The sequence below is a fragment of the Chlorocebus sabaeus genome, chromosome 9, assembly GCF_047675955.1.
Source record: "Chlorocebus sabaeus isolate Y175 chromosome 9, mChlSab1.0.hap1, whole genome shotgun sequence".
NCBI lineage: Eukaryota > Metazoa > Chordata > Mammalia > Primates > Cercopithecidae > Chlorocebus > Chlorocebus sabaeus.
The window spans coordinates 69586799-69608573 of record NC_132912.1 but is presented as its reverse complement, the minus strand read 5'-3'; the positions used below and the strand labels follow the sequence as shown (position 1 = coordinate 69608573).

The following is a 21775-nucleotide window of genomic DNA, read 5'->3' as shown; positions in this document are numbered from 1 at the left end:
GGGGCTAGGCCAAACATTAGGAAAACATTTTACTTCATTTAAAAAGGATTAGGCTTTTTGTTTTATTTCAAACAAGGCAACAAACTTGCATCAAGTAGAAACTTCTGCTTTTCTTTCAAACTTGTCGAAACCAGCAGTTTACTTTGGAAAGTCTGAATGTCTCTTAGTGTATTGCACAGTTTACTAGAATTGTAATCACAATTTCACATTCTTTAGCAGGCATTGAAAATTTAAATTAAAATTCTGATATTTTTGAATGACATAAAATGTCGTATCTTATCTGAAAATTGAAAAATTAATACACAAACACAAATGGATTGTGAATGGGTGGGATCTGGGCAAATGTGCATTTGTCTAGACAGTGCTGAGTTTCTGCTCATTATTTAGTAGCTTTCATTCTTCTCCTGAGCCAAAATTAGGCTTAGCCAATAAAGCCAAATTTTCCTTCTGGAAGACATGGCAGTGTCTGCCTTGCAGCATGCATCCAAGACCTTATCTGTTTCTATATCAAACATGGTCAAGATCAGGGCATGAAGAATTGGGGCATCCCTGACTCCCCCAACAGATGGCATCTCTTCTTTATTATAGGTGACTTCTGGGGGAACAGAAAGCATACTGATGGCCTGCAAAGCATATCGCGACCTGGCCTTCGAGAAGGGGATCAAAACTCCAGAAATGTATGTATGTGTGGCTGTTTTACTCCTTCTGAATTTGTCTGTCTGGAGTACTGCTTTATGAAACTAAACCAGATAATCCATTTTCCTGCTCCTTCTCTTCCTCTCGTAATTCTGGCCCCCTTCCCCCCTGTCCTAGCCCCTCTGCCCTTATCCTTTTACATTCAGTAAAATTCTAAATGGATCAGCCAGTTATTTTTCAAGATCATTCCCATTCTGCCTCACCCCCAGATCATACATAGTATATACTACAAGCAAAAATAAGATCCTTTTTCCAAAAGTGAGAGTTTGAGGACTACATCTTTGAATCCTGTGTTATTGGCAAGTTATTTGGAGCCTAAAGAAAGCTCTCTAGGTACTTTACTTCTGCTTATCTTAGAAAGTGACTTAATATTATAGGCTGCCTCAGGGTACTCTCTGGGAAAACTTTAGTGTGAGGGCTGTTTTCTGGGAGGAAGAATAAAAATATCTTTTTGAGATTTACCCACATTGCCTTCCTTGGACATAAATTTGATGTTTGGTTACATTATTTTTCCTAGACTGTTCCCTTGTACAGTATGTTTATCTTACATCTTAATATTTTTACTGCAAGTATCACTGACAAAGGGGATTTATTGCATATGGTCTCATGCTGTGGTTCGTATGTAGCATTAGAGAATAAACCAGGCCGCCATTCTTTCTTCATACGTTGATCTTTGGTGCTTGCAACTTCCTCAGTAGTAGAGATTTTTCTCCTTAAAGGGAACAGATTCGTTGTATGAATGGACTAGTTGAGGAAAGTCTTAAAGCAAATATGCGTGACCTCGTTTTCTCTTTCAGCACTATTTGAAATACTATTTCCAAATGTGTAGGAGAAATGGGGATTTTAGTTTCTTCAGGTTTGTGGTCTTTCAGAGTTGGAAGGGGCCACTGAGAAGGGGCCACTGAGCTGATGCTTGGCCGCTGTGTTTACATTTCTGCTTGAACACGCATTGTGCCGGGAAGCCTTCTTCTCATTCTCACTGAGGTGCCTGTCTTTGGTAGGCAGCTGTTAGCCCGCTCTGCCTTGTGTTGCTCTCACCCAAAGTCTCTGTCCCCCAGCTTTCCGCCTGCCAGCCTTGCTTTATGCTTTGAATCCCTCACTGTGGGATCACTTCTGAGTCCTCTTCCTATTGCCAGAATGATTTCCTAAATAGGAGGGAAGTTTCTGCAGAAAATCAGTGGGCCTCTTTTTGGGTGTGCTTAAAAAGAAAGCAGTATGAACACTTTTAATTTGGGGGAAAATAATCAGAATTTACTCCCGGTAATTTAGATTAGCTAATGATGTTTTCTATTATTTTGGTCTGAATTTCATTATTATTCTCTTCCCTGTCATCTAGTGTGGCTCCCCAAAGTGCCCATGCTGCATTTAACAAAGCAGCCAGTTACTTTGGGATGAAGATTGTGCGGGTCCCATTGACGAAGATGATGGAGGTGGATGTGCGGGTGAGTCCCTCTGGAGGGCCCACTGTCTGTGCTGGGCTCTGATGGCAGAAAGGTCCTCTTGTTGACTAGCCGTTTCCAGTCACACTTAGACGGGTCTGACTGCCTTTGATTGTGGCAGCCAGAATATGAAAAACTACACTGATAGTAGTGATTGACTGCAGCTTCAGTCTTTTCTTTTTTTCTTTTTCTTTTTTTTTTTTTTTTTTTTGAGACGAAATCTCGCTTTGTCGCCTAGGCTGGAGTGCAGTGGCTCAATCTTGGCTCACTGCAAGCTCCGTCCCCCGGGTTTACGCCATTCTCCTGCCTCAGCCTCCTGTGTAGCTGGGACCACAGGTGCCCGCCACCACGCCCGGCTAGTTTTTTTTTTTTTTGTATTTTTAGTAGAGATGGGGTTTCACCATATTAGCCAGGATGGTCTCGGTCTCCTGACCTCGTGATCCGCCCATCTCGGCCTCCCAAAGTGCTGGAATTACAGGCGTGAGCCACTGCTCCTGGCCTCAGTCTTTTCCTAGGTTCATGAATTCTGAAAGGGAGGTGATCTAGTCACTAACTTGGGACTTGAGAGACACAGGTTTTGCTGTCAGCACCATCACTTTTCCTTTCTTTTCTCTATTTGTAAAATGAACATGGACTCAATTCCCTTAAGACTCTTACCATGGCCTGGGCATGGTGGCTCACATCTGTAATTCCAGTACTTTGGGAAGCTGAGGAGGGAGGATTACTTGAACCCTTGAGCCCAGGAGTTCGTGACCAGTCTGAGCAACATAGTGAGACCCCCGTCTCTACACAAAATTTTAAAAAGTAGCTGGACGTGGTGGCGTGCACCTGTAGTCCTAGCTGCTCGGGAGGCTAGGGTGGGAGGATCACTTGAGCCCCCAGGGGGTTGAGGCTGCAGTGAGCTGTGTTCACACCACTGCACTCCAGCTTGGGTGACAGAGTGAGACCCTGTCTCAGGAAAAAAAAAAAAAAAAAGACTCTCACTGTGGTTTAGGTTGGCTTGAATTAATACCATTGTCATTATAATAGTGATTATTTTTATGCCTCACATTTGTGTAGAGGAATTTTCTAGTTTCAGTGTTCTGTCAGAATCCCATTTGAGCTTTATGACATTCCAGAGAGGTTGATGAAGCTGTTACATTTTTGTAGTTCACAGATAACAGACTAACAGACTGAAGTAGTGTACTGAGGGTTTCACTGCTGGTAGGTTGTGGGGCTGGGGTTCACATTTGGCTCTTTGGCCTCTTAGCTCAATATTGTTTTTGCCCCCACAGCGATTCTTTTCTTATTTTGTGCTCTCAGACTATTCTCCAAATGGACTTACCTGGACTCGCCTGTGTCCTGTCACCATGGTGGGATGCAGTCTTCTCCCAGTTGGAGTGGTGAAGGAGGGGGTACTAGTGGAACTGGAACTCTAAGCTGGCAGCCCAGATTGCTCTTGGCAGCAGAAGAGAAGAGTAATTGTGACATAGATTCTCATTTTCCTTTAAACTTTAAATCCCTAGGCAATGAGAAGAGCCATCTCCAGGAACACTGCTATGCTCGTCTGTTCTACCCCACAGTTTCCTCATGGTGTAATAGATCCTGTCCCTGAAGTGGCCAAGGTATATGAGAGAAATGGGCTGCTATGGCAGGCAAATGGATATTTTAAAACAAAGCCTAATGGGGCAGTACTTGGCAAAAAGAAGTGATTTTTATTTTCCTGTTTGACCACAGTAGTGATGAGTGACTCTCATCAGCCCTAGGGGAAGCCCTGCAGCTCTGTTCAAAGCCTCTAAAAGTTGCTAGTCTCTGCTGTGGGGGAGGATAGTACAAGGCTGAGGCCTTTTAAACTGGATATTCTGAAATAGTATTGCCTTTTAGATTGAGATCTGGAAATAATCTGCATGTAGGAATGTGCCCACCAAAGGGTGATATTCCATAAGCTGCCCCTCAGCACCTCCCTCTCCCTTGCGCCTCATCTTGTAGTGACTGAACAGGACCTTTCCCTTGTGCCAGAGGCAGCCTAAATCAGAGCTCTACTCATTTCCTGCTTGATTTTGCAGGGAGTTTGAGGTCATGCATATTTAAATATAAAATAGATACCATATTTCAGATGAATTATTTTGAAGGGAAGATACATTTGAAAGATAAATTTTGTTGGGAATGTTAAAAATAGCCATTTTTTAAAAACATGGGAGGCATAATACAAAACAGCCTTGTGTTTATAGCCCATCTTTCCGCCCATATCTTGCAGTTTTTATTATAGGGCTATAAAGGAAATTCTTTTATGTTCTTTGTTTTTTGGTACAAGCTGGCTGTCAAATACAAAATACCCCTTCATGTTGACGCCTGTCTGGGAGGCTTCCTCATCGTCTTTATGGAGAAAGCAGGATACCCACTGGAGCACCCATTTGATTTCCGGGTGAAAGGTGTAACCAGCATTTCAGCTGACACCCATAAGGTGAGCTAAGGAGGAGATCAAGTGTTACCAGTTGATTATTTTGACTATTATTGATAAAATAAATTGGTAGCTTCCCCCCAAAGTATAAAATTAACTATAGAATTCTCATCAGAGGCATGTTTTGAACTCTCTCTTTGCCGTCACCAGATCAGCTGGTTCAGGTAATGGGGTATAGTGGTAGAGGTGACAAGCAGTAGTGAAAATGAACCTATTACCTTTATCTCAAATTGGCTAGGAGAATTTCTGTATCCACTGACTGTGTGTAACTAGAGCACGCTAGTGTAGTGGCCCTTGTTTAAAAAGCTCCCTGAAGCCTTGAGCTGATTTGAGGTGGAGGGTAGAGGAGTGTGAGGGTTGGGAGTGGAGTTCCCATGCTGGTAGATAACATTAGAGCTGCTGTGCAACTGGGCTGAGCCTACATGACAAGCGAATGTTGACATAAGAGTACTTTGGGAAAGGGGAAGAACCTGTGTGCTCAGGAACATTCAGCATTTGAGATGGCCATGCCTGCCACCCTTGGTGGACTGAGACAAAGTCTAGATCAGTTGATAATGCTATTGAATATACATCCAGATGTGGAAGAAGTATTAGCAGCCTCAGGAATGTGTATCTTGTTTTGATTGCATTTTCAGGGCTTGTTTTAAACTCAAGTACATTAAAGACTTGTTTTTCAAAATCTGTGTGATCTGCAGCCGATTTTTGGTCAGCATCTGTTTTTTCCTTACCACCCAGATAGCGCCTGTGTCCTTTTCCCATAACCATCCGTTTCTGGATGGTTCAGGTAATGAAATTAGTTCCATGTTAGTTTTAGTAAGAGTTAATTAGGGGGTCAGATGTTCTATAAGGAAACCAGTTACATAGTTCATTTTAAAGCTGGATTAAGTAGCTTTTAGATTCTGAGCACCATTATGTTCTTATAAGCATAATATTCTTAGTAATACTAAGCAAAAAAGATGGGAAGGGGGTCAGATGGTGATTTTAACTCGAAGTGTCAAATTCCATCCTTTCCTGGCTTCCACTGCAAACTTATCCTTGTTTTCATCCTGACATATGGCCCCCAGAGAAATACTTTAAATAAGGTAAACCACATGCTGGGCAAGAGAGGGAGTAAACCGATTAACTGGGCACTGTTCTTCCCTGGGTCTCAGAGTCCTCATTCCTAACATAGAGAATTTAAACTCCGTCTCTTAAGTTCCTACTACCCTTTAGCATTTTAAGTTTGAATCCTTAATGTGAGTGGGAAACATAACAGAGAAACTGAGAAATATATAGGATTTCCTTTGCATGATGAGAGTTCTGGGACAAAATCTGCCAGACAGAACCGTACTCTCACTTTTCTTGTCTGCTGCTTCTTCCACAGTATGGCTACGCCCCGAAAGGCTCATCATTGGTGTTGTATAGTGACAAGAAGTACAGGAACTATCAGTTCTTCGTTGATACAGATTGGCAGGGTGGCATCTATGCTTCCCCAACCATTGCAGGCTCACGGCCTGGTGGCATTAGCGCAGCCTGTTGGGCTGCCTTGATGCACTTCGGTGAGAACGGCTATGTTGAAGCTACCAAACAGATCATCAAAACTGCTCGCTTCCTCAAGTCAGAGTATGTGTGGAAGACTGGGGTTCTGCCTTCTCTGTTGCTTTTTTTTTCCTAGTAGGCTCAAGGCACCTGCCTGGCTAAGTATCCATAGCCCTAACCCACCTGTTGTCTCCCGCGAGACAGAGGGTTTAGGGCAGCAGCTAAGGAGTGTGGTGCTGGCCTGGGAGGATAAGCTCCCTTTCTCTGCCCTGACTTTTGGAGGGTCTTCAGAGACGGGGGCCTCATTTGTAGGTTGTCTCATCTCTATGAATGTCTTAACAACTGGCAGCTCTTCCCCTAAGGCAGCTTTTCCCCTAACCATTGTACAATTTAATGGTTAGAACAGTGATTCCCAAACTTGAGCATGCATCCTAATCACCTGAAGGGCTTGTTAAAACACAGATAGCTGGGCCCACCCCTGGAGTTTCTGATTCAGTAGAACTGGGATGGGGTCTAAAGACTTCCATTTTTGGAAATACTGATGCTACTGCTCCAGGAATCATACTTGAAGAATCATTGGAATAAGAAAATAATTAGAAATGGGCCAGAAGGAAAGAGGAAACGAGGACAATGAAATCTTGGGTTAAGCCAAAGCCAGAACAGGCTGCATGCTTTGTCTAATGTATCTGTTAACATCTTATCTGCCCATCTCTCTATGTGTCACTTGGACTGGGGAGGCTTTTTAAGTATATTGATGGGGAAGGAAAGCTGCCAGCAGGCATTTCTCATTTGAAAAAGGTCCTTGGGGCCGGGCGCGGTGGCTCAAGCCTGTAATCCCAGCACTTTGGGAGGCCGAGACGGGCGGATCACGAGGTCAGGAGATCGAGACCATCCTGGCTAACAAGGTGAAACCCCGTCTCTACTAAAAAATACAAAAAACCAGCCGGGCGAGGTGGCGGGCGCCTGTAGTCCCAGCTACTCGGGAGGCTGAGGCCGGAGAATGGCGTGAACCCGGGAGGCGGAGCTTGCAGTGAGCTGAGATCCGGCCACTGCACTCCAGCCTGGGCGACAGAGCTACACTCCGCCTCAAAAAAAAAAATAAATAAAATAAAATAGAAAAAGGTCCTTGGCCAGGTGCGGTGGCTCAGGCCTGTAATCCCAGCAGTTTGGGAGGCCAAGACAAGAGGATCTCTTAAGCCCAGGAATTAAAGACTAACGCGAGCAACATAGTGAGACATTGTCTCTACAACAAATTTAAAAATTAGCCATGAGGCCGGGTGCGGTGAGTCATGCCTGTAATCCCAGCACTTTGGGAGGCCGAGGTGGGCGGATCACCTGAGGTCTAGAGTTCGAGACCAGCCTGACCAACATGGAAAAACCACATCTCTGCTAAAAATACAAAATTAGCCAGGCGTGGTGGCGATGCCTGTAGTCCCAGGAGGCTGAGGCAGGAGAATGGCTTGAACCCGGGAGGCGGAGGTTGCAGTGAGTTGAGATGGCACCATTGCACTCCAGCCTGGGCAATAAGAATTAAACTCCATCTCAAAAATAAATAAAAATAAAAATTAGCCACATGTGGTGTGCACCTTTGGTCCCAGCTACTCAGGAGGTTAAGGCAAGAGGACTGCTTGAAGCCCAGCAATTTGAGGTTACAGTTAGTTATGATCACAACACCACTGCACTCCAGCCTGGGTGACAGAGCAAGACCCTGTCTCAAATAAGCAAACAAACAAATAAAAATTATATATATATATAAAAGGTCCTCCTATAGCTCTGATAGGGCCATTGTTAAGACCTGCTATGCTGTTTCTTGCTTTAGGGATTACATATGACTTTTTAGAACTGTGGAGATGAGCAGATTATTTTTCCAGAAATTTTTTTTAGTACATCTTTTGTGTCTCAGAAACATCTAGGGGAATATAATTGGTAGTTGGGTAGACAGGTTTGAAGTCAGTGATTCTGAGTCATTAGATCTAGATGGGGTTTGGGCCTTGGAATATTTTTATTATTCTGTCTGTGATTCTGATCTCAGTGAGAACCAGTGATCCCAGTGTAGCCTTCTTCTTTTTGAAGATGAGAAGACTAAAGCCCAAGGGGTTAGATTGCATTCATTATAAGGAAGACTTTGAATGATTAAAGAGATAGTGACCAGAGTACTCTATGTGACTGGGTTTACTTTTTCTTCCTTTATTTATTTATTTTTTAAGACTGGAAAATATCAAAGGCATCTTTGTTTTTGGGAATCCCGAATTGTCAGTCATTGCTCTGGGATCCCGTGATTTTGACATCTACCGACTATCAAACCTGATGACTGCTAAGGGGTGGAACTTGAACCAGTTGCAGTTCCCACCCAGGTAAGCTTGAAGAAGCCTCTTTGCCTTATTTTGCTGCATGACTTTGGAAGAACTTGGGTACGGTAACCTGAAGTATAGAGTTTGACTGCTAGAGGCTGGCACTTTAGTAGCAACTGTAATATCTGAAGGATTTCTCTCTTATCACCTGGAATTATTAGATACAAAGAACAAGACCGTTAGCTTTAAACTCTGGCAGAATTAGATGACAACCTCCCTAGACCAGTGGTTAGTCATGAGGTTTTCTCCTGCTCTCTAGCCTTTCTACTCTCCAATCCATCTTGTACACAGCCATTATAAAATACTTGTTGCCTGGCTAATATTTAGTTCAAGACCTTCCCAGGGGGTCTCTGATCATTCAGACCTGCTACTGCCTTCTTTAGTAGACTTCTAACCTAATCTTCCTTGATACCTTTGCGTAAATGCACCACTCCAACTGAGTATAGGTCTGTTTATGTCCTCTGTGTACAACTTAGCCTTCCACACGTTGGTCCCATCTGGACTGTCTTTTTCCCTCTTCACAATTCCACTAAACCCCACTAAATTCCTTCAGGGCGAGGTAGAATTTCTTCTGTGCTCTGAAGTCCTTTAAGACCCCAGCCATGTGACCCTGTCCCCATGAGAGCACATGGGGGCTGATTATCTAAGATAAAAGTGTTCCATTGACGGTGACGTGGTTGAAGCAGTGGTGGTGGAATTTGTGAGGGGATGGGTGGGACAAAGCAGCCAACCCTGTTCATCCTCTTAGCTTGGTTCTCAGTCGCGCTTAGAAGCTCTGAGGCCAGCCCATGCCTGACACCCCAAGCATCAGACAGCCCAGATTCCCGGGACTGGGAACAACTTGGATGACTACACTTGTCAGAAATAATGTGAAAGGGCAACCAGGACATTCCCATATTTGGGGCTGTATTATTTTAGAACATTTTTTCTTTCTTCAAGGTTCATCTCTCTCTGTCTCTTCTTTCGTAGTATTCATTTCTGCATTACATTACTACACGCCCGGAAACGCGTAGCTATACAATTCCTAAAGGACATTCGAGAATCTGTCACTCAAATCATGAAGAATCCTAAAGCGAAGACCACAGGAATGGTAGGGACACTTGGAGTTTTTTTTTCTTCTCTTGGAAATTTAGGTGTTGGTGGAGAGTTTGAAAGATTTAAAGGACTTGGAGACTGTTCCTGGCTCTGCCCCTTTGCCACAGACATCTTTTATTTGTTGACTGGAGCTGATGATCTCTGCATCACCCACCCCTTAGGGTTGCTGAAGTCTCAAATGAGCTACACTATAAAGCACCTTGTAAGTTAGAGACCTCTGTATAAAAGCAGCTGGTGGTAGTGTCCATTTGAAAAGAAAATTTTGACACAGGAAAGATAGTAAACATGTTTTCTCTGGAATTTGCTTAGGCTAGTCCCTTTATGCAAAAAGGCCGACTGGAAAGTCCCTGTGAAAAATTGACTACGCCACCTACTTTTCTGATAGAGTGATGGGATGCCTAAGGTGGAAATGGGGTGGGGCAGTGCACATGCGACGCTAGGATTCGGGGAGAAGGGGCTCATTGCCGCAGTTTTATTCTTGCTCCTGGACCCAGCCTCACTAATAAATGTCTCTTTGTTTGGATTTGTAGGGTGCCATTTATGGCATGGCCCAGACAACTGTTGACAGGAATATGGTTGCAGAATTGTCCTCGGTCTTCTTGGACAGCTTGTACAGCACGGACACTGTCACCCAGGGCAGCCAGATGAATGGTTCTCCAAAACCTCGCTGAGCTTGGACCCTTTCTAGTCTCAAGGGGCTTCCAGCCTTCAGAAGGTTCTTGGGTATGAAACAGGCCGTGCACGACTTTGACATCTGGTCTTGCTCCATAGAGCACAACTCAAGATACACCATGAGACAGCTTGAGCCTCAGGATTCTTGCTCTTCCTCTTGTCTTCCTTTTGTGGTTTTTCATTTGAAGACCCCAGAGAATTCCATTACATAATGATTTTGCCCTTGTTATAAATGTTACCCTAGGAATTGTTTTAACTATTTCCTTTTCTAAACTCTACCTTTCAACTTCACTTAAACATTGTGTGGTAGCTCTGACCTGTCCTGATTCTTTAGAGAAGCTGGGGTACAGTTTCTGAGATAGCTAGAGTTTCTTTGTTATCTCAGGCAGGAGGCATTTACGTAACAGATGTTTCCCCAGCTGGGTGTGAGGTGTACTTTAAGCAGGAGGCTTTTACAGCCCTCTCTCTTTTTTTTTTTTTTTTTTTTTTTTTTTTTTGAGATGGAGTTTTGCTCTTTTGCCCAGGCTGGAGTGCAGTGGCATGATCTCAGCTCACTGCAACCTCCACCCACTGGGTTCAAGCGATTCTTCTGCCTCAGCCTCCCAAGTAGCTGGGATTACAGGTGACCGCCACCATGCCTGGCTAATTTTTCTATTTTTTTTTAGTAGAGACAGGATTTCGCCGTGTTGGCCAGGCTGGTCTTGAACTCCTGACCTCAGGTGATCTCCCTGCCTCAGCCTCCCAAAGTGCTGGGATTACAGGCGTGAGCCACCGTGCCTGGCCCTCTCTTTCTTAAGAGTAGGTTCGTTGTCTCTCTTAGAATCACTTCTATTGCAACTCATTTCTTTTTCCAGGACACAGATCGACCAAGCTGCTGTTCCCTATTCTGCAGGACAGGATTATTCTAACATACCTGCTTCATCCACCCAGGCAGGGTTTGGGGTGGTCTCTTCTGTGCCTGCAGTCCCCATTTGACACTTGGTTGCCACCATCTTTGGAGATTATTGTTTGGAATGATGCTCCCATTGGCTTGTTCTTATTACCATGGACTAGGAAGAAAACATGGTTTCCAAATAATGGAGGAGCTTTTGGCCATGGTGCTGCCTTCCTGAACTGGCAGTGGTCAGAATACATCTGAACCCTGTCCTGGGCTGGTGATGAGCAGACACCAGGCCTTTTTCTATGCTTTTCTGAATATCAGAGTAGGATGAACACCCAGATTCAAATATGTCACCAAAGTTGGTGGTGATCCTTCCCTGCACCCTTAAGCCATTATGTAATGAAAATATGTTTGCTTGAAGGAACAGCTCAAAGCACCTTCACAAGTTGCCTTGACTTACCCTAGGTGGGTGTGAAAGAGCACCCATAGCAAGGAAAATTTTCTCTAGTAGTGTATTCTTCTGCCTCTTCCCCCTTGATTCAGCTTTCAGAGGTACCATGGCAGTTTTGCCTCAGTTGCTGGACAGTTCTCAGCCCTGGCTAAAAGGGAGCAGTACAGGGAGAGAAACAGGATAGGAAAGCAGAATGGCGAGCAGCCTATGGCCCAGGGCCTGTAATCATTTCCCAAGACTAGCTGCTCAGGGTGGTGCAGGGACAGGACCAGACCCTGCGCCCACTTCCTGCCCTCTTTCCCCTGTAGGGAACTCTCCTTTAGGCTGAGCCACTGTCTTGCTCTAATGACATCATATCATGTGCCTTTCTCCACAGCAGTGAGCAGTGAGCTACTCCTGGCCCAGGCCCTAGGGGAAATGGATCAGTCTTTGAGGTTTCTATTTGGGGAGGGCAGTACTTAAGACGAGTCAGGAGACACTTTCCTCTGTTCCTTTCCCCATCTCAGGGACTCCTGAATATTCAGCCTCCTCAAGCTGGTATCTTCTAGTTTCCTCCACTGGGAATGCTGGCTGGGAGAGCCATGACTACCAGACTTTTCCTCAGGCTCCTTGGCATGTTAGTCTGAAGTGTTCTTGAGCACTGTACTACTAACCCAACAACTGTGACTAGCTGGTCATGCCATTCAGGGCTGGTGTGACTAGCTGGCACATGTGTGTGTGTGTGTGTGTGTGTGTGTGTGTTTCCTGTTTGCCCCGCAGTGCATTGTGGGATCCAAGAGTGGGTAGTGTGTGTGTGTGTGTGTATGTGTGTGTGTGTCAGAGGGAGACCTGGCAGGCACCTCTTTGAGAGTAGCTGTGGTCAGAGCTGTGTGGTCAGTGCATTATGTTGGATGAGGTCCAGGAACCCAGAGCCACCCAGCAGACACCACTGTGGCTTGCCAGCCACCAAGATGGAGAAGCATGTGCCCCTATAGAGTGTCTCCCCAGGACCAGACCCTGAGCCACTCGCTTCCTCTGTGCTGTGACAACATTGGTGCCAGGGGAGATGGTGTTTTTCAAAGGGACCTACTGTAGCCACTTTAATTTACAATTAAGAGCCTTAGTTTGACTTAAGACTTTTATAGGCTTTTCATTTTGTATTTTTGTGTATGCGTGCATATAGCAGCTACTCTGTAGCAGAGGTGGGTAGAGAGTCTTAATAGTATCATGTCGTATGCAGATGTCACATCGGCCTCTGCAAAAACTGTACTGTCTTGTTTCTGCATCAGACTTAAGTAGTCATGTGAATACACTGCTGAGTCACTTTTAATATTACGAGTTTTATACTTGGAAAAAGGTACTTGCTTCTTTTAAATCTGTCTTCTCTAACCTCCCCCTTACCATTTCAATGCTCCTTTCGTAATTTCAGCAATAATCTCAAAAAGCAATTAAATAGTTAAATGACCCTAATTGTAATTACTGTGGATGGTTGCATTCATTTGATTACTTGGGCACACACGAGATCACAAATGGGGCAGTGGCCATGCTTGAATGGGCTCCTGGTGAGAGATTGCCCCCTGGTGGTGAAATGGTCGTGTGTGCCCACTGATACCACGACCAATGAAAGAGACAGAGTTAAGCAGCAATCCATCTCATTTCCAGGCATTTTAATAGGTTGCTGATTGGTCCCTGTACCGGGAGTGGTAGTCGTACCTATTTCAGAGAGGTCTGAAATTCACATTCTTAGTTTGCCAGGGACAGGCCCTATCTTACATTTTTTTCCATCTTCATCATCCACTTATGCTTACAGTTTGCTGCTACAATAAATTAATGATGGATTGAGCTGTCTGGGTGGTCTCTAGCCATCTGGGCAATGTGGTTCTGTCTAACCAAAGGGCATTGGCCTCAAGCCCTGCATTTGGTTTAGGGGCTGACAGAGCTCTTCAGATAATCTTCACACACATGTAACTGCTGGACATCTTATTCTATTATGAATAAGAAATGAGAAGTTTTTCAAAGGGTTAGTCAGGATCTGAAGGCTGTCATTCAGATAACCCAGCTTTTCCTTTTGACTTTTAGCCTATTCAGACTTTGCCAGAATCAAACCAAGGACTGCTTTTTTGCTACAGTTTTCTGACAAATGGCCTAGTTCCTAAGTACCTGCAAACCAGAGAGAAGGAGGATCCAGGATATGCTTGGATGAGGAGGTCTGGCTCATCTAGGAAGTCATGTCTGGGGTGCTTATTGCTGCTCCATACAGCTGTATGTAAGCCCCTTTGCCTTCTCTGTAGGTTCTTGGCAGCAATGAGCAGCTTTCAGCCAGTGATACAAGTAATTACTGAGTCCTAATTTGATAGCCACCAACTATACCTGGGTAGGCAAAGTCAGATTTTTGAGAACCTTTTCTTGATTTGAAGTTTTAATTGCCTTATTTTCTTTTATGCTTTCCTCTGTCTTGTAATCTCTTCTCTTCTTAATATCCTTCCCTATAATTTCAATTATTTGGATTAATTTTAGAATAAACCTATTTATTTCTTTAAAAAAAAGTGTTACCTGTGTCTTTGTCTCACATAAATGTGCTTCATACAGCTGCAGTGCTGCCAAGGTTGGCTTTATTTTTTGGAGACGAGGTTTCGCTGTCACCCAGACTAGAGGGCAATGGCATGATCATCACTCACTGTAGCCTTGACCTCCTAGGCGTAAGTGATCCTCCCACCTCAGTCTCCCGAGTAGCTGGGACCACAGGTGTGCCACCATGCCTGGCTAATTTTTCTGTATATTCTGTAGAGACAGTTTCTCTATGTTGCCCAGCCTAGTCTCTAACTCCTGGGCTCAAATGATCCTCCCTCCTTGGCCTCCCAAAGTGTTGGAAATACAGGCATGAGCTGTCCCTGCACTGGGCAAACATTTTTCAACCCTTGACACATGAAAATAAGCAGAGGCAGGAATGTAATGTAACAGTGTAGTCCATACCTCGGCGTCTGGCATCTGTCCTCCAATCCGCCAGTCATCAGATCAAAGCACACTTGGAAAAATTTAAGTCAGAAGTGGAACAGATGGGAGACCACTGTCTGAATCTTGTTTGCCATCAGCATAGGTATTGATAATCCTTTACTAGCATATATACTAGGAACGGGGTCCTACTAATCCCTCGTATGAACAAGAACTTTACGCTTGTTTCTCAACCTCCAGCCTCTGCCCCTTTCCTGGCCTTTGCTGGGGGACCAACTCATCCAGGTTGAGTTGTGACGTTGCTAGATTCCTGCTCCAAGGGACCCTGGCATTTACAAGTCAGCTTAGTACTTGGGTTAGGAGACACGGGTGAGAACTATTAGGAAGAAGGCTTCTCAGTCTCTCTGCATAATGACACATGCGAGGTGAAATTTGTGTAGCATGCAGTGGGGGTAGAGATGAGGCTGCTCTCAGGGCCCCCTTCTTCATGACACAGCGTGGGAATATTCTGTCCTAGAGAGTTCCTGGCTGGGGAACTGACTTTGCAAACCATCTCTTTAACTGCTCCAGTGATAAATAGCCTGCCGGCTCCTAAGCTGCCTATGTCTTCTCTTGGGGAGTAAAACCAGGCAAGCCCTAAGAACTTTGCTAAGATTTTAAGAAATCTGAAGAGACCATCAGGATTTGAGATCTCCCGTATCTGATATGATAGGCCTGTGTATTAGGATTCTCCAGAGAAACAGAACCAGTACACAAAGAGAAACAGATTTCTTATAAGGCATTGGCTCATGTGATTATGAAGGCTGACAAGTCCCAAGATCTGCAGTTGGCAAGCTGGAGAACCAGGAAAGCAGATGGTATTGTTGCAGACCGGAGGCTTGCAGCCTTGAGACTCAAGGAGAGTAGATGTTTCAGTTTAAGTCCAAAAGCAGGAAAGGACCAATGTCCCACCTCAAGGCAGTCAGGCAGGAGGACTTCCCTCTTATTTGGAAGAGGGTCAACCCTTTTTAGCCCTTTTATTCTATACAAGCCTTCAGCTGGTTGAATGAGGCCACCCATGTTAGGGAAGGCAGTCGGCTTTACTCAGTCTATTGATTCAAATGTTATCCTCATTCAGAAACACCCTCACAGACACACCCAGAATGCTTGACCAAATGCCTGGGCACCCCATGGCCCAATCAAGTTGACATGTAAAATTAGCCATCACAGCCAGGAAGAAAACACAGGTTGAGTATCCCTTATCTGAAACGTGTGAGACCAGAAGTGTTTCAGATTTTGGATTTTGGAATATTTGCATTATACTGACAAGTTGAGCATCTCTAATCTGAAAATCAGAAACCTAAAATGATCCAATGAGCATTTCCTTTGGGCATCATGTTGGCATTCAAAAAGTTTCAGATTTTGGATTTCCAATTTTCAAATTAGGAATGTTCAAACTGTAATATGGCCCCAGACTACCTTTCTAGACATAGGTTCCACAATGCATATAATACCTGTGCCCTTACACACCCTTATCTGTGTTCATGGTGTTCTCTCAGCCATCTCTGCCTCTCAAGAATCCTACTCAGGTCTTCAAGGCATAACTCAAAGCCTCCAGATTTGCCCTTTTCACCATTAATCACTTGTGTTCCCCTTAGCTCATTTCTTATCCTGCCATCTAGCATTAATTCACCCTAGTAATAGTTAATTAGTACTAGTTAATTGTTAATTGGTAATAGTTAATTTGTGTTCCTGTGGGATGATAATCAAATGATACCCCCTAGACGATAATGAATCTGAAGGCAAGGTGGTCTGGTCCCTCTCTTTTCCCAGTACCTTGAACAGTGCCTAGCACAGAGGAAGTGCTTTCATTTAAATGCCTATTGACTCCAATTTGGATTGACCTGTGGAAAATAAGTTTCTAGAGTCTGAGACCAAGTGATACAATAGTTTTATTTGAGACATAAAAGCACATGTGTTTCTGTTACATAGTGTGGGGTTTAGGGTCCTGGTTTCTAAGACAAGACTTTATTTCACCCTGTATCACAGCTTCCTGGGAAAAGAATTAGGGAGACACAGCCTGGCAAGAAAATCATTGTTGCTGGGGAGTTGAAAAGAAAGGGGAGAACTTATTCAAATTAGTGTAACAGAGCCCCCAGGACGAAGAGAGAGGTGCAGGGAAAAGGTCTAAATTCCTGGTGTTGGTGGGGACGCTGGCACATCCCACAGCAAGGACTCACCCCTCAATGGAGGCAGCTGGGTCTTGGGAGGGGAGCAGGGGGAGGCCGGGGGCTCCTCAGCTCCCTCCCTAGATTCCCAGTTCAGTCACCCCTTCCCCCTGAAGAATTCAAAGAGGAAGGGCAGGGTCTACGTCATGGACACTGCTACTTGTTCGATGAAGCTGGCCAGGTTTATGTCCCGTTCTGAAAGGCCAGCACACTCATGGGTGCTCAGCGTGATGTGAACCTGAAACGAAACCAGAAATTCTGCTTCCGCTGACTTAAGAACAGGAGGGAGTCACCAGCTGCTGGGCTCAGCCCCGCTAGGAGCTCCAGAATAGCAGCTGGCCACTACAGTCTCTCCTGGGGACTCCTTCCTGACATGTCTGTAACAACATCTTCTACATCTCCCCTTTGCTGTCTTTCAAAAATAATTGTGACTTCAGCTATAGAATAAAAACTTAACATCCAACTGTCAAGAGTAACCTAAAAGCTAAAGATGAAACCAAAAACCAATGCCAGCTCCTAAACACTATCCATTCACAGATGGCCTCTTCCACCCTTACTGTTTTTATAAACAGAGACTGCAGAGCTTTTGGCACATGGTAGACATTTAATGGCTGTTTCCATTCATTAAGCAAATAATTTGATAGGTTGGCTATGTGTGTATATTCTTAGTTCAAGTTTATTACTTTTTCATTCTTCCATACCTCCAGCAAGATTAAAGCCATTTAGAACTAGGAACACTGAATAAGTATGCCTGATTCGCACAGCCTTTCCTTTCTTGGGTTTTGCCTTCTTAATGTCTACTTTAACCACAACTATCTCATGCATCTTTTAATTTGCATTTCTTTATAGTAGACTGATTTTTTTCCCAAGGATATTTTTGTTGATTCTAGGCATGTGCAATCTCAGTGAGATTGGAAATGAGATGAGTGGATGACCTATGGGTCAGGAAGCTGCACCGTTAAGTCCAAAAGCCTTCAGAATGTGTCAGAGTTTGCAGTACTTGGATGGGGGCAGAGCACAACAGAGGCACACAGCATCACTCACCTTATTGTACACGTTAAACCATTCAGGATGGTGGTCCAGTTTCTCAGCCTGCAGGGCCACTCTTGTCATGAACCCAAAGGCCTATTTAAGTGGAGTGAGAGCCAGGTTAGTGTTTTAAGAGAAAGGACTTCTGGACATCACCAATTCAAGGCCTAGACGAAGGAGGATGAATTAACTTCCCCCCAGGAGACTCCTTTATCTTTAAATCATTTCCCCCTTGACATTCTGTCACTGGTTCTCAGGCTTGAGTTAGAGATTGTCCCTGCAGTAGGAAGAAAGTCTTGCTATTTAGGACGCCAACAAGGTGGAAACACCACAACAGGCTTTTGGTCTGGCCAGTCTTGGCTGTCGGTTCAAATGTCTTCAGCTGTGCATGTTTTCTACTTGAACTAGCTCCTCAGAGGACTGCTGCTACAAGTTCCAGGAAGGCAGAGCCCAAGACACATCCTCCTACTCTCCAGTCCCCAAAGATGATACTTTCTGAGTTAGGCAGGAAAACAAATATCTCCCCCCCTCCCGGGCACAGTTATCCAAATAACTGGATGAGTGTGGGGTCTCAGAGTCTTGGCTAATGAGACGTGAAGGGAGAGAACATGCTTTGTAAGGTGACCCCATCAGCCTCAGTCTCAGAAAACTCTGTCCCGCCCTGGTGCCATACCCTGTTGAAGTCTTTGAAATGAAACTGCTTGAAGATGGCATCGCGGCCTTCTAGCTCATTCCACCCCACGGCCCTCAGGTTTGGCAGCAGCTGGTCCCTCTCCTCAGCACTCAGCCTGTGTGCTTTGCCAGCCTAGGAGAGGGGAAAAAACAGAGGCCCGAGAGCATTTCTTTTTATAGGTCAAAAGAGAGGGGCTCCAGCCTTTAGGGGAACTCAGCCAGCCTCCACTGGCTGCTTTGGACGTGGGTGACCAAGGGCAGCAGGTCTTTGAGCAATAAGCTGGAAGCCCTCAAGGGTGGCACTCTGCCCAGGAGGTGGGGTCCAGGCTTGTCCGCTGATAGGCTCTCAGGTCTTGGGTTTTACACTCCACACAGAGAAAGGAAATCCCAAAAGCAATGCAATTCATATGACGGGGACAGACACACACTCTTCCCCTACCCTGCCCTCAGAGCCTTACAGACCTTCCCTCCATGAGCTCTATTACATCAGTGAGGGCATAAAAGCAAAATAAATCCCAGACGCAAATATATTACTCCACAACCTCTGAGGAAGAGTACCATGACTGTCCCCCCTTCCTTTTCTTATTATGTACTTCATCATATGCACCCCACGTCCCTACGGTAACTTTCATGTGTATTGAAGAAGAAACAGGCCTAGAGAGGGGAAACGACTTGTCTGCTGTTCCTTCCTGCCCTCCCCTAGCCAGGGATGGCGCAGTGTTGTCTGTGTGTCAGCATCCCTGGGGCTGGACAAAGGAGCTGCATTTAAAATAAGTGTCCAGCCCATTCTTAGCCACACTGTAGCTGACCGTGTTGGCACTACCTCTAGTAGGTCCTCAGTCATGCTCCCAGGCAGCCTCTGGTCTTGAGCCGCCAGGGCTAGGTTCTCTGGTTTTCCATCTCTTTTCTGGCTGGTTCGGAAGCTCAGGCCACAGAACTCAGTCCCCAAAGTGGAAGGAACTTGGCCAAAGGCAGCTGGCAAACCTAGTGCCCCGTCCTATTTACCTAATGTGCAAAGTGCCCTCAACGCAGCCCAAATTGGCACAATTCAGGCCATGAGTGGAACCTCAGAGAATGCAAGGAAGCAAGGGTCAGTTTCATCCTAGGAGGATCCAGGTCTAGCAGCTTAACGGATCCCAGAACCTAGACTTCTAGGGTGGCACCACCCCAGGGCAGAAATAGAGTGCTGAATTGAAAAGAAATACTTAGGGGTGGGGAGGGAATGTGAGGGAGGTTAATTTAGCTTTTATGAGGCAGCCTGCAGACTGGACACCATGTGTTCATTGGCAGGAGGTTTGAGCCCCGCTTTCACCATTTACCAGCCAGGTGGCTGTACCTCTCTTGGCAGAACCTCTACCTCCACAGATCATCATGAGGTGCCAATGGGTCACTTTAGGAAACTCCACTGCTATAAAGTAAATGTCATCTGCATTATAAAAAAATACCTCCTAAGGCAAGTAGGCTTGTGATGGGCCTGGTAGCATTTGTGGTGGCTGAAGCATCGCAGTGCTTTCCTAAGTCCGTCTTTTTTCCCTCCTGTTTCCCTCCTGAAAACGTGAGCTCTCTCTGGACTGAGGGAGCTTGGCCCCTCTCCTCTCCTCGGCTCTAGATGGCTACAGGGATTGAATGGCAGCAGCGATTTGCATCATCTGCCCAGTAGGGAGGTCTCTACTCCAGAGCTGGCCCTCTCCCCGTGGCTGACCGCCTGGTCCGTGTATCCAGACAACCAGAAGTCAGCCAAAGCATCAGAGCCCACTGTTTACTTCCTTGGCTCTTAAAGGGGTGGGTGAGTCCAGGTGAGCTCTTAGGAGGCTTCCCTTTCTCGGTAGAGCCTTCTGGAAACCCCCAAGTCTCACAGCCTGGGGCTGAACTGACAAACCTTCCAGGTGCCGGCTCTGGAGAGGGGGACGGTGCCCTGTTTGCTTAGTAAATCCCCGCCAGGTCTTGCCTTCTCTGGCGAGGTGTGGGGAGTGGTCGCCGATTTCCCAAGCCTGCATCTCTGGGGGCCTCAGCGACCCTCACAAACAGCCCCACTCATCGTCCATCCCCCAAGTCCCTCTCCCTTCAAAAGGCCCTCCCAGTCTTGCCTGCTCCGAAGGCCTGTGGGCCAGAAATGGTCTGATGAAGCTCCCGAGCTTACAGCAGAGCAAGGGGCCCGCCCCCGCCCCGGGGTGGGTGGGGGAAGCTCGCCCGGGAGGAGGGCTGCTCCTGCGCCACCAAGCCCCCGCGGCCGGGCAAGGGCCTCAAACCAGCGCGGGGGCTGGCTCTGGAGCCCGGGACAGCACACGGGCTCAGAGCGTGAGCCCCAGGCGGACAGACCCTGTATCCAGAGTGCGAGCGGGAAGGGGCGCGGACACGCACGCACAGGAGCGCGCAAACTCAGCCTGCCTCTCGCTCCCACCCCAGTATAAAGCCGAATCGGGCCACTGAGGGGACGAGATCTGCGGACTCTCCCACCACGGTCCTCCCCGGCCCTGTAAGGTCGTAGGCCCCGCCCCCGGCAGGGTCCCGGAACAAGCACTGGCCTGGGTCAGGGCAGGCCTGGCCTCCCAACTGGCTGGGACCGGGACCCGCCGTGCCCCTCTCAGGGCCTCAGCTTCCCCTCCCCGCCGCTGGCGACAGGGACCCGGGCAGAGACTCCACTCTCGGACACCGGCGGCTCCGCAGGGGGCTCGAAAGGACCCTCCCCCGCCCCGTCCCGCTCCCACCTCGCCCGCTGCTGCCCCGGCCCCGCTGCCCCGATCGCGGCGGCGCACCCCTGGACTCACCATGGCGCGGGCGGCAGCAGGTGGCCGGCGGAGAGGGCAAGCGGCGGCCCGGCGCGCAGGCGGCCGTCCCGGGGCGGGGCCGCGCTCGGACCGCCCTCCGGTAATGATTAACGTCCCCAGCCAGGGACGCGCTCGGCTTGCTTCCTTCCAGTACTTTCCTCGCTGCTCAGAGCCAATCCTCTGAGCTTGTTTCAGGGAGCTAGGGTGAAGCATGAGGGCTCCAAATGCCCGCTTCAGGGTTGGAATCCCACCCCGCCGCTTACAGCTGGGTGGCCCTGGGCGCCAGAATACCTATTTATTTCTTTATAAAAATCTTTTACTTAGATAGAATTGACATGCAATAAGTTGCACATATTAAACGTGTACAATTTGATAAATTTTAATGTTTCCCTCGTGAGACCATCACTGAGATCAAGATTATGAACATATCAAGTTTCCTTGATGACTAATGATATTGAGTATCTTTTCATGTACTTATTTGCTAAGGATGTCTTTTTTAGTGAATAACATGTTTGAATTTCCTGCCCATTAAAAAAGAAATTGGGTTGTTTGTTTTTTTATCGAGTTTTGAGGATGTTTTTTTCTGGATATAAGGACATGATCAGGCAGTGCTTTTCAAATATTTT

The 21775-nt window shown here is 46.3% G+C and overlaps 2 protein-coding genes across 5 annotated transcripts in view; one reads left to right on the top strand and one right to left on the bottom strand.

Annotated features, from left to right (window-relative positions):
- The window catches only part of SGPL1 (sphingosine-1-phosphate lyase 1), a 62870-nt gene extending 48803 nt beyond the window's left edge, over positions 1 to 14067 (top strand). For all 3 annotated transcript variants that reach the window (XM_007963148.3, XM_038009098.2, XM_038009099.2), the window contains exons 8-15: positions 589 to 677; positions 2033 to 2138; positions 3641 to 3739; positions 4429 to 4578; positions 5939 to 6177; positions 8301 to 8447; positions 9414 to 9534; positions 10070 to 14067. In XM_007963148.3, the coding sequence (XP_007961339.2) occupies positions 589 to 677; positions 2033 to 2138; positions 3641 to 3739; positions 4429 to 4578; positions 5939 to 6177; positions 8301 to 8447; positions 9414 to 9534; positions 10070 to 10210 (1092 nt within the window). In that variant the 3' untranslated portion in view covers positions 10211 to 14067. The remainder of the gene's footprint in view (positions 1 to 588; positions 678 to 2032; positions 2139 to 3640; positions 3740 to 4428; positions 4579 to 5938; positions 6178 to 8300; positions 8448 to 9413; positions 9535 to 10069) is intronic.
- Positions 14068 to 16386: 2319 nt separating this feature from the next.
- Positions 16387 to 21268, bottom strand: PCBD1 (pterin-4 alpha-carbinolamine dehydratase 1). 2 transcript variants are annotated; one of them, XM_007963145.3, is made up of 4 exons: positions 21150 to 21268; positions 18383 to 18514; positions 17725 to 17805; positions 16387 to 16918 (listed from the first exon to the last, which is right to left on the bottom strand). In XM_007963145.3, exons 1-4 carry the CDS (start codon positions 21150 to 21152, stop codon positions 16820 to 16822), a joined length of 315 nt encoding a protein of 104 aa, XP_007961336.2. In that variant the 5' UTR covers positions 21153 to 21268; the 3' UTR covers positions 16387 to 16819. The 2 variants fall into 2 exon arrangements, with proteins under 2 accessions (XP_007961336.2, XP_072875173.1); XM_073019072.1 differs by lacking the exon at positions 21150 to 21268 and adding an exon at positions 20469 to 20498.
- Between the last annotated feature and the right edge of the window lie 507 nt (positions 21269 to 21775).